This window comes from Cuculus canorus, chromosome 7 (assembly GCF_017976375.1).
Source record: "Cuculus canorus isolate bCucCan1 chromosome 7, bCucCan1.pri, whole genome shotgun sequence".
Lineage (NCBI taxonomy): Eukaryota > Metazoa > Chordata > Aves > Cuculiformes > Cuculidae > Cuculus > Cuculus canorus.
This window is the reverse complement of record NC_071407.1, coordinates 19,007,346-19,019,993: the sequence shown is the minus strand read 5'-3', so window position 1 is coordinate 19,019,993 and position 12,648 is coordinate 19,007,346. Positions and strand designations below refer to the sequence as shown.

Below are 12,648 nucleotides of genomic sequence, written 5' to 3'. Positions count from 1 at the left end.
ACGGTTGCACCCCCACCCCTCAATGACTATACATCACCACAAATACTGTAGAGCAGACACGAGGAAATGGGTCCACAGCTAGGAGGGAGATGCACTCAGGAACTGGGTTCAGGAACACACGGATCTAGGATACAACGAAACAAACGAGTCCTCACTAGATGTCGGCCATCACAGAGAGAAACCCTCATGATCTTTCAGTTGTATGCTGAGTATGACGTATATGGATGGAATACTCTGTTGGTCAGTTTAGGGTCAACTATTCGCTCCTCCTCACAGGTGCAGCCTCCTTCTGCCAACTCAAGGATGGCCTTGGTTAAGTATAAGCATTGGCCTTTTTGCATACCAGTACCCCGTGTTATCACTTTTGGAGAACACCAACTCAAAAAAATGCAGTTAGCTTTCAGAAAATGAAGTTACTTACAGCAAATGAGTTAGTCACAAAACTGACTCTAGCTCAAACCATGACATATTCTTCATTGTGTCACTGACTCTTAAGAGTCAGTACTAAATTTCATTATTTCTCAGCATCTCTAGGCATGTGGTAAGTCTTTGCACCTTTGTAAGTATCTCTTAGAAACTTTTTTGAGGTCTTTGGGTCTCAAGCACCACCAAGGATTAGTGATGCTTAGTTTTATAAATATGGAAAGTTCTAACTTCTCTCTGGAGATCACTTTGACTAGTTGCTTTGTATATACCCTACTGAAACGTAGCTTTAGAAATCATTTTTTCTAGTATTCCTGATGACAGTGTAAGGCCTCTTCTGAAAGGAAAGAAAGCAGAGACTTACTGTGTCTAGCTGCAGAAAAGCTGTAAGAGTTTGTCAACTTGCAATCTAAAGGCATAAAGCAATTCTTGATTCTTTTTTTCCCCTTTCAGTGCAGTTTTTGCATTCATAGAGAGAGAAAACTCATTAATTCTGATATAAATATATGCAAATAAATTTATTAATATAGGAAATGGGAAAATCAGTTATTGCTTCCTTTATAAATAATACAGGCTTAAGTTTTAAAGATATTACTTTCTCTAAAATGAATTAGACAGCCGGGAAAAAATCACATTTTTTCGTGGTGGTAATATCTTTAACCAGATTTGTCGCGCTAACAGCATTTCCTATGTATATATTATTTTTATTTAATACAGGTAATCTTTTTATTACAAATCATATTGTTTCTCAGGAGATTACCATCAGCTCTCATAAAAGCTGCAAAAAAAGATGAAAAAGCATCAATCACCACCAGACACAGCATGCTGTGTGCACATTAAATATACAAAGCCCTTTAATATGCTTCAATGAGATACTTGTTAGCTGTTGATTTATTTATAGTCCTTCTTCTACTCCGTTTTAATTTCAATTTGAATTTGACTCCAAGGGTCTCTGCCTAATAATGATCAAGAACAAGATGACCTTGTGCATCAGATTAACTCCAGCTAGGCTTACTTGTGTGATTAGCCACTTTTTCACTCAGTCCCTTGAGTGGGTGTGGGAAGGCTTCACAGTTGTCAATGGTACAAGGAAGAAGGGCAAGGAAGTAAAGCAGAACTATGCTGTCATTTAGAGATGAGGCTGGACCAAAAGCACGGTCAGAATTCACCTCAGGGGAAACAAGGATGGGGTCTTTCCATCTAGTGGAATATGTGTTGGCTTTTGATGGGAGTCTATCTCAAAAGACAAGCAGAGTGATGTGGCTTCAGAACTTAGTGTTTATTGACTTCTGTGTTTTGGCAGCTTAGCCATGACGGTAGTTTCTCCCTAACAAGAGATAATGGCAAAAGGCATTTCTTGAGTTGCAGTTCCCAGACTTAGTAGAGTTTGTAGATGCAAAGGAGTTGCATCGTAAGTGTGCAGATACTCGTCTCAGGTGGCCAAAAGGGCAGTGGTTCTTGCTGTCAGAAGCCAGTGTTGGAACTGGACCTTTCCTGTTTACCTGGATTTGATGAATGTTATAGGTATATATGAAGGTACCCGCCTTCCCCAAAGGATTTTCTCAGGAGAATTGCACATAAGATTGTTCACAACTATTTGGGTCACAACTGAAGCGAACACTAAATTTGTGTCCATGGCTTGCAAATCAGTTTGGGGTGAAAGCAATTAATTGCCATCAGGAGTGTTAATGCTCAAGTTGCCAATGATAATTTCTGCTTGTCTCTGTGTTATTGCAAGTTGTGTTAAAACTCCAAGCTGTATGGCATTCTTAACCTACATAGCTACTAACCAGGACTAAGGCAGCCCCTCACAAAAGATTAGAGCAAATAGAGCTGGGATAGATCTAGGAGATATCACCTGATCAAACGCGTGGTAAGGTGATCATTGCAGAATTGGCTAAGATTCTGAATCTGCTTTTATTTAATAGAATATTCACACTGCAGTCTTTTTGTCTGTCTCCATTCCACAGGGCGGGAGTTTTGATGTTGCAGACAGGATGTTTCACAGTGTCAAGAGCACATGGGAATCTGCATCAAGAGACAACATGAGTGACGTCAGGGAACTCATCCCTGAATTCTTCTACTTGCCTGAGTTCCTAACCAATGCAAATCACTTTGAACTTGGTAAGTTCTAGAAGGGACCTCAGTGCTCCTCTTCTGCTCCCCAGCATCCTGCCAAGTGAAAAGATCCAGATTGTGAATTGAGAGTTGGTCCCTGGATTGTGCGGGCTGATGAAGCTCTCTAGCAATGAGATATCAATTTTTATTAAAATAAGACTACATATACACAAGCTTCTGATATCTGAATCAGTGTCAGAAGAACAAAGTTTCCAGCTCAGAAGGGAATGTAGTTCCCATTAGTTACTGTGCAAAGGGATTTTGTCAGACAAAGGCAGATTTTGATACAAGAATTCTAGTTGCTTTTGAAAATTTGGTCTGTATGATCACATCTATGTGGCTATGAACAATATATTATATTAATTTGACTTTCAGAGACAGGTAAATATTATTGGTGTCATCTATCCAGACTTCTGTAAAGCCTTTGACACAGTGCCCCAAAACATCCTTCTTGGATTTGACGGGTGGATGGTTCACTGGATTAGGAATTGGTTGGATGGAGTGGTCAAATAGCTTGATGTCCAGATGGAGATTAGTGACAAGTAGTGTCCCTCAGAGGTCAGTATTGAGACCCCAATTGAGAAGGATCTGAGGAGACCTTATTGTGATCTTTCAATACTTGAAAGTGTCTTTATAAGAATCGCAGAATTGTTTAGATTGGAAAAGAACTTTAAGGTCATCAGGTCCAACCATAAATCTAACTCTGCCAAGTCCATGACTAGCCATGTCCCTAAGTGCCACATCAAGTCTTTTAAATGTCTCCAAGGATGGTGACTCAGCCACTTCCCTGGGTGGCCTGTTTCAATGCTTGACAATTCTTATGGTGAAGAATTTTTTCCTAATATCTAATCTAAATCTCCCCCAGTGCAGAGAATAACACCCATCTCGCTACAACCTCCTTTCAGAGACTTGTAGAGAGCAATAGGATCTCCCCTTAGCCTCCTTTTCTCCAGACTAAACAATTCCAGTTCCCTCAGCTGCTCTTCGTAAGACTTCTGCTCCAGACCCTTCATCAGCTTCATTGCACTTCTTTGGACATGCTCCAGTACCTCAATGTCTTTCTTGTCGTGAGAGGCCCAAAAGCAAACACAGGGTTTGATGGATGGCCTCACCAGTACTGAGTACACAGCAAAAATCACTAGTCCTGCTGGCCATACTTATTTCTGATACAAGCTAGAATGCTGTTGACCTTCTTGGCCACCTAGGCACACTGCTGGCTCATAGTCAGCCAGCTATCAACCAATAACCCCAAGTTCCTTTCTGCCAGGCAGCTTTCCGGCCATTCATCCCCAAGCCTGTAGCTTATTGACTGTTGTGACCCAAGTGCAGGACCTGACACTGAGCTTGTTGAACCCCATACCATTAGCCTCAGCCCATTGATCCAGCCTGTCCTTCCCTCAAGCAGATCAACACTCCTGCCCGATTTGGAGACATCTGCAAACTTACAGACGGTGCACTCAATCCCCTCATCCATATAATTTATAAAGATATTAAACAGAACCTGAGGGACAATGAGCCCTGGGGAAGCCACCAGTTGGACTTAACTCCATTGACCACAACTCTTTGAGCCTGGCAATGCAGCTGGATTTTACCCAGCAAAGAGTACATCTATCCAACCCATAAGCAGCCAAGAAAGACGGGGAAAAAACTTTTTAGCAGGGCCTGTTGCAATTGGATGGGGATAATGGTTTTAAACTATAAGAAGATAGATGTAGACGAGTTATAAAGAAGACATTTTTTACAATGAGGGTGGTGAAACACTGGAACAGGTTGCCCAGAGTGCTGGTAGAAACCCCATCCCTGGAAGCATTCAAGGTCAAGTTGGATGGAACTCTGAGCAACCTGATCTAGTTGAAAATATCCTTGCTCATTGCAGGGGGGTCGGACATTTTGGATGACCTCAAAATGTCTCTCCCAACCCAGAAAATTTTATGACGATTAAGTGGTGTTGGTCAAAGATGTTTTTTTAAATGTCATGTTTCTGGTGATTAAAGTTGCCAAATGTTCTTATAATCACCTTGAAAGTTTCTGCGTAAGGCACATAAACTTAGTTTCTGGCCTCAAGCAGCATCACAATCCCTTCTGAATGTACACTGTTTCTAGACCTTTCTGTATCAGAGATGGAGGGTCAGAAAAGAATACAGAAAAAATAGTATTCAGAAATAGTCATGGCACTCCTGATTCACTTCACTTTATAGAAAATCACACCATTTGCAACGCAAAGCTGCTTTTTGTATTGGCATAGGTTGGTGGACAATTAAGGCAGGGAAGAAATACCTTACAGATCATCCTAAATTGGTAATGGCAAAGGCAACTTAACCCATGGTCTTGAGGTCTAGCTATAATTGTATTTAAGTTCTAGATAAAATGAGACATGCTAAGAAAAGAGTAGAATGGGAAAAAAGATCTTAGAGAATTGGAGTAATTTCATCTTGGGAGGAGGCCAAGAAACAGAGCCTGACTGAAATCAAGATGAAGAGACTGACCTGAGTGGAATCAAGTGGATGGACCTAAAAAGACACCAGAATCTTGCCAATAGAGAGGAAACAAAATATACAGGAAGATTTTCCAATAGGCAAAGCCAAGAATCTGAATCTGTTCACTGCTACACTGTAAAGAAACTTGTGGTTCCAGACTTGAGCCTCAGCTTGGATTCTTGGATTTAAATTCATCCAGTTGTGCAATGCTGTGCTCTGATTTAAGAACATATGCTCACCTTCTGAAACGAATCAGGTTGCAAAGGACTTGAGAACACAATCCCTCTCAGTGGCTGCTTTAGTAGGAATATCTGGCAGTGAAGCCCACAGGATTATGTTTAAAAAGAAAGTTGTGCCAACAGGTTTGTCTTGTCTGAGTTTGCAGTCTGTTCTAAAATGGTTTGTGCTGAGGACATGCATATTTTTACTGTATTAGTGACAATTACTAGAACATCTTCTCAGTGCTTTATTACTGGATCATAAATCCCGGTAGAAATTTGTTCTGCAATGTTCTATGGCACTATATTTGATGTAGAATCTGAAACTGCATGTTTGAAAATCACCTCAATTTCTTTTGACTTCAGTGTTTAAAAAAACGCCATTCTTATTTGTAGGCTGAGTGATTCTTGGTTTTAATTCTCCCTTTGTAATTCCTGCAGGCTGTATGCAGGATGGAACAGTGCTGGGAGATGTGCAGCTTCCTCCCTGGGCAGATGGAGACCCCCATAAATTTATCCTCCTGCACAGACAGGTCAGTCAATATCAAGATTCATTACAAAATACTGGACTGGATTCCACTGAAAACGAAATTCTGAATGCCAGAGTCAGAAATTAAAATGCTAGTTTCAAATGCATCCTGCATTTTCAGAGTTCATGTGGACTCTTCATTTTGCATGTCTACTTGTCTAACAATTCACCCAGAATCAAGGCCAGCTTTCCAGACCAGGTGACATGAGGTTATTATTCAAGTCTGTGGCATGGACTTATCTCAGCCCTTAAGTGCAACAGTGCACGCGGACATAACATAAGTGCAGGCATGTGTCATTTCTGGGCACACAGTTCCATGTTGTTGCTAGCCAGCTATGTGTTTATTTAAACTATGTGCCTCCATCTTCTGAGTCATGCAAGGGCTACAAGTATTTTTTTTTATTTTGGAGGGAGAAAAACTAATGTGATTTCCTGCCTTTAATGGAATCAGCCTTAGTAATTTGAAAGCAAATATCTTTACGTTCCTGAGACTTACTGCATTTAGTGCTGTCTGCTAATAGTTAGGAAGTCTTAACTTCTGTATGATGTCACTGGCTATGTAGTACTGAGTGTAAAAGCAATTCTGTATGAAGGTTGTTGCACTGGGCACAGACTTTGCAGCAGAGTATCTTGGTGCAAGCATCTCATTTTGTTACATCTAAAAAGGGAGCGTGCTGTACTATACTGCCTCTGCATTATCTTGTCAGGTTTCCTCTGGCAAAAGGGACTCAATCTGTATTTGTGAGTGTGTAGATTGTTGCTGTGTACAATAACTGTGATTATTATTTGTGTCAGTATTGGTGGGACAAAACAAATAGCCCATGATTTTCAAGACATTGCGTCATCCTGGCTTGTCATGTGTACCTTCAGTTTGTAGCTCAGTGGGTTCTTCTCGCCTCTCCTGTACTATGCAGGTCCTGTCCTTGGGGGTTCAGTTTTCACTCTCTGTAATCTCTTTGTAGGTGATTGCATTAGCAATGGCTCCAAACATCTTCTCTTTTTTTATATATCTCCCAATAAGTCTTTCCTTAGTTGACTTTTCCAAATGCTGATTGCTAAATCCTGTCTCCAACCTCCTCATTGACTGCTGTAACTTTTTGCTCCTGTTTTGAACAAAACCAGAGTCATACTGTTTTTTCTTGTAAAAATTCTTTTCTCCACTGTTCTCTTAAACAGACTGCAACCACAATGCCCTGTCAGGTTACCGTTACTTTCATGTCCCTTGCTTTTTTATGCAGTAGTCCTGCCTTTGTTTCTTTTTTAAGACTGTTGAGCATATAGTGAGATATTTCTTTTTTGTTTGTTTAATTGATTGGAAGTCTCTCTTTAGTCTCTATTGTGAATTCATTATCTGAACACTTCACTTCAAACCTGTGCCAGAACTATAATACTAAAAAAATACTTGAAAGAAATTAAATATCTGTCTTGCTGCTTTACCTATTTTGAAATGGGTAACTTTTGTATATACTTACTAAAAATGTTGTTTTCAATCATTTTGAAAATGTGATCGAAAGTAGTCATCTACCAATTTTTGCCCCAGGATTCTGCCTCAATACATGAAAACTTGTGAATTAATGATATTTCAAATTATGTGGCGTGGAGAAGAGCTGCTTACTATTATTAGCAGATCTTAAGCGTGTCCGTGCTTAGTAGTTTGACTCAGTGGTGTGCTGCTGCACAGTTTAGTAACCTAAGCCAGTACATGGGATTTACAGCATATTCAAGAACTAATCAGTCTCTTTACAGAATCTTCATTAATCTTGTTCTTTCTTTTATCTTGCATTTCTGTAGTAGTTACATGTGTAACTCAGATCACTGGGCTGACAAGCACACAGTGAGTACACCTGCCTGAGGAAAAAAAGAAAATGTATGAAAGAGTTTTTCACCAGAGAACTAGTCCTGTTGAAATGGGAGTGTGTCAGTAGTAACAAGAAAATGTCTCAAGATGTTATCTCAATTTTCAGTCTTTGTTATTAGAACATTTCAAAATTATCTTTTCATTGCAATATTTATATGAGATTACAGGCTGAACTGGATATTGTGTGGTAAATAGCTTCATTATTAGTAAAATAAAAGGATGTAATTTTTCCAAATTTAGAATTGGATGGGAAGGATTTTAATACAAAAGAAAATTTTAGAGTTGGGCTTTTTGTGCTGATTTGGAAAGAAAACAATATCCAGTGTCTGAATTTCTCCCAGAATTTGGCTTCCATTTTTCAGTGTGAATCTCTCCTATGCCTGTTTGTGATCTATTAGTTTGAGGGTATAAGGAGAGAATGGTTTTGCCAAATAACTAAGATGTAGACAGCTTAAGAGCCCTGTTCACACTGCTTAAGCTCCTGTATATGCACAATAATAGGTATCACGGAGTGAGACATCTCTGAAGGTGCCTAAAGAGTGATTTAGCGGCTCGAGCTCTAGGCACACAGAGAGGGGGTGGAAGGGAAGAGAGACCTGAGGGTGTTTTTCAATGCCCATAACCACATAATGATTCATCTACTTTGAGGAGGGAGATAGTTGTGCAAGTGTTGCGTGCAGTGCTGGCTTGAAGTAAAATCCTTGCTAAAATGAGGAGTTAAACCTAGTGAATGCCCAGTCCCCAGTGCAGGAAAGCAACTCAATGCTAATAGGTTTTGGCCACTGAGATCAAACATGCAACAGTTCCCTAGTGTTCCCTGATGACTCTAATGAAGGTAGGTAAGTTTTGAGGCACTCTGATGCTTTTCTCTACTGTTTCATGCTCTCTCTGTGACTTTCCAGGGTACTTAGTCTGATCTCCAGTTTCCCAAACATGCAAAAGACAACACTGTCCTTCCCTGACAGAGGTACTGCAGACAGAAATCCACAGATGCCTGAAAACTGTTGCGATTTTACACGATGTTTTTTTTTTTAAAAAAAAAAAAAAACACAACCAAACAAACACAGAAATGCTGTCTCTTATTGTGGCTTGTTTGCAGTGTAAGGTACTGACCTATGCTCCTTGTTGCTTGTGTAATGGTGGGCAATCCAGAGGTACTTAGATACAATGGGGAACATCTGCTTTTGCCTTGTACTTTGGCACAAGGGTGCAGTTTGGAAATGGATTGATTATATCAATCATCCTGGCATAGCATGGTTTTGTTCTCGTTGTAGAGTGATTTTGGGTTGTGTGAACTAGATTTGTTTTGGATTAAATGAAACCAAAAGCTGCACTCCGGTTGTGCTCTCCAGATGCTGGTGGCATTCAGCCTGTGGGAGCAGACTAGATCTACTTTAAAGTAAAGCCCCCACAGTGCACATAATGTGGATCCTGGGCCCTCTCTACCATCTGTTCTGTTTCACGGATCTGCTTCCACTAAGCTGCACTATTGATAACATTGGCACAGCTGATAAAGCCACACAATTTCTACAAATTAATTGAAATCACAAATAGGAGCAATTTGGCAAATGAAAGATTATGTTTATAAATTCGGGATCTTAATGATTTGCCAGACCTGATCAGACCTCACATGCAGGCAGCCTGATATTCTCTCTCCAACCCTAACTACTACTACATTACACGGGAGGGCACAAGAAATATTCCTGTGGAAAGTTCATTGGTCTGACTGGGAAATTTCTTCTAACCTTGAAGTGGAAAGTTAGAGACCTTGAATTCTGAAACAAGGTTTCTGTCTCCCCTGAAATGATCCACCAGACTGGATGTACTTGTTGCTGGTTTTATGGTCATTGTTGGGAGGCTTCACAGTGAGTTTGGTGCGTTAAACAGATCCAGGTCAACACTGTTCTGAGTTTGGCTATTGCTTTAAAGAATACAAGAGCAAAGATTTTTTTCTTCACATAAAAATGTGAGTAGCTTCCAGTTTCATGTTTAATAAGCTAGGAATCTAGTCTACTAAAGAAATTTATTTACTTCCTCCTTAGACTGCAAGTGGTCCCTCCCTGGCTGGGCTTGTCATAGTGCTCAATGAAATACTGAGAGTCTGCACAATTACAACTCTGTTGGTTGCTTTGTTTTGCTCTGGCAGTGATGCCAGGCAAAATTTACAGTTTGTAATTCATGGACTAACTGCTTTTATTAATGAGAATGAGTTCTGAGTCTGTTCAAAAGTGTTTTCCTGTTGTTCGCAGGTCACAGATTGTATGCTATCCTTGTTCTCTGAGCTGCCCTGTGATCGTTATAGCTGTGGGCATGGTCATTTAAACCAGCTGCACTGGGCTAACTGTCTGCTCTGTGAAATGAGCCATCGTTCTGGATACCATTAGTTTGTTTATTTCTACTGTGCTTTGGGTAGGATGGTGTGCTTGGGAGACCTTTAACTGAGCATCAGGGAGTGTTGCAGTCAAATGATTTGGAGATAGGAAAGTATTTTTAATAATGCTTGACTCATTGGGCAAGGCCGTTTGGGAATGCACAAAAATTTGGAGAGGCAGGTGATGGCAGGGGCAGTAGCATTTAGTGACCCTCGTTGGTAAGACAGGCTAAACTGGAGGTAGGCAAAGGTTCAAATCAAACTTGTGTCCACTGCCTATGAGCTTGCTCTCTGGGACTTCCAAGCACATGTTTCCTGCTGGGAGGGAGGTCATGCTGGGGTGGGTGTGTTGCCCTGCAGCATATCACCCTGTCTTGTCCAGCAGTAATTGTTTCTTCTGATTCCAGTCATCCAAACACCTGTCACTCTGGGTAGCAAATGTAAGCAAGTTAGCCATTTCTTATTTAGGGGAAAAACGTTCAGACCCTGAGTTCTTCTGGGATGAGGAGATCTGGTGCTTAAGCCCTGCAAGGGTAGCAAAGAGTTTTCTGATCAGATCCAAGCAGTCTTGAAGCTTCTGACATACAGCATCCTGGCTGCACCCTAACTGCTATTGCAAAACTCCTTCCCTGTCTTGTCTTACAGCACTGTTACTGGTTTGTGACATGCAGCCTCTCCTGTTATATCCTTCGGACCCAACTTAAAGCCGCTCTTCTAGTCATGTTGCTTTACAATCTGTTTATATGTATCTTCTCAAGTAAATTCTCTGCCACTCTGTGATTCAGAACTAAGGTACATTTCTACAAATAGACTAGTACCTTAATTCACCTGTGGTTTATCTATAAAGCAGCGCGGTGGTACCAAATGCTAACAAATGTTTTGATCATTTAAACCATCTTTTGTCAGCAACAGCATTGGTGAAGACATGATAGTAGAGGCTTTAATGTATGCTGGAAGCTGCAGAACGTGCCAAGGTTTGTAGAGTGCTTGCACTTTGCTTGGTTAGAACCTGACTGTGTTGTCTCTGAGGATATTGCTTCCAGTGTCTGTGAAGTCAAGCATGCTGAACTCTGTCCTTTTTCCTGTAGGGTTCTACCCTTCATCTCTTTGGTCACATTTTCTGAGTATGTGCTGTAAACGATAGTATTGGCGGAACTGAAAGTGTGAAGATTCACTGCAGGGAATTTAAATCTCCAGCAGGGATTGGAAAGTGGTGATATATTTGTAATGGACATGCTCTAGTGAATTAATTTTCCTTTGGCTTTAGGCACTGGAGAGTGACTACGTCAGTGCACACCTCCATCACTGGATAGATCTGATTTTTGGTCACAAGCAACATGGCTCAGCTGCAGTGGAGGCAGTTAACACCTATCACCCTTACTTCTATGGAGACAAGATGGACCTCAACAACATTAAAGATCCCCTGATTAAGAGCACCATCTTAGGTTTTATCAGCAACTTTGGACAGATACCAAAGCAGGTACTGCTTTATCATGACAGTAGACAGAAAAATTTACTTGAGCCTTATAGTATTTTAACTGGAAAGCAATAATAGAAACTTCAACCAGAGACAGTTCTGATTCAAATCTGCTGAAAGATGGGCTACAGACTTCTCCATGTTGTGTACAACATCAGTATGCACACACATACATGTGTGTGATAGCACTTTCTAATTATCCTGTTCCTGTGGTATGCCACACAGCTGTGGCATCAAATCTGAGTTCTGCTCCTTCAGTACAATGACATGAGTAACCATTAGTCTGGGAATGGGTACAGTCAAATAAAAGCAGTCAAAGTCTCACCTATGCTCTTCTCTCTTCTCCTGAATCTCTGTGATTAGCTCCTATCTCTGTCAGTAAGAGATGTAGTTTGATGAAAATGTAGTAAAATTTTATTTCAATGAAGAGGTTCACATGTGACAGTCCTGAGATCTATGGTTAAGGATGTAAACAGATGTCTCTCCTGCATGATTTTGCAAAAAGAGATTCATTTTTTCAATGCTGTTCCTTTATTCTAGCTCTTCACAAAACCGCATCCATCCAGGAATGCCCAAGGGAAAAGTCCATCAGGCAGAGAGACTGTGCTGTCCCTTCACTCAAGTGGAATTCTTCCTCCGTTTATAAGCAGCTTGCAAAACCTGAAGCTCTCACCAATTACAATAAAAGGTGCTGCAGGGACTGTGCTCCAGTTCTTGGATGGGATGAATTTGGATTTTCAAGACTACAAAAATAGTCACACAGTTTTGTATAAGTTGGCAAAATCAAGATCCCTTCTGTCAACTGTTGAATTTTTTGCTTGTTATAAGCAGGCATTGAAAACACTCAAATACTCAGGAGAAATCCTGAAAGTTCTATTGTAGAGTTCAGAATAGATTTATTTTTTTTTATATGCCTAAACCTCTTCTGTCTTTTACGTTCTGAATATGTTAAATTGAAACATAAAGCTCACTGTTTTCCATTTGTTCTCTCTTTTTATATTCAACCACAAAGTAAATACTCTGTCTTTCTCTCCTTCTCATTCTTCAAATCTTTTCTTTCTCTTCATCTTTTTTTTTTAGTCTGTTACTTTTCCTACCACAAAGAAGCCTGGAAAAATCTGGTTTGTCTACTTTTTTTATCCCACAGTGGCATTCTTTATCACATATCTTTGTGGGG

At 40.4% G+C, this 12,648-nt stretch overlaps 1 protein-coding gene across 8 annotated transcripts in view; it reads left to right on the top strand.

The window, feature by feature from the left end:
* Positions 1 to 12,648, top strand: part of WDFY4 (WDFY family member 4) — a 151,477-nt gene that overhangs the window by 110,260 nt on the left and 28,569 nt on the right. For all 8 annotated transcript variants that reach the window (XR_008450752.1, XR_008450755.1, XR_008450753.1 and 5 more), the window contains 4 exons: positions 2,394 to 2,547; positions 5,678 to 5,769; positions 11,262 to 11,474; positions 12,012 to 12,159. Coding sequence is in view for 1 of the 8 variants with exons in the window: in XM_054072005.1 (XP_053927980.1) it covers positions 2,394 to 2,547; positions 5,678 to 5,769; positions 11,262 to 11,474; positions 12,012 to 12,159 (607 nt within the window). In the remaining 7 variants the exon portion in view is untranslated. The remainder of the gene's footprint in view (positions 1 to 2,393; positions 2,548 to 5,677; positions 5,770 to 11,261; positions 11,475 to 12,011; positions 12,160 to 12,648) is intronic.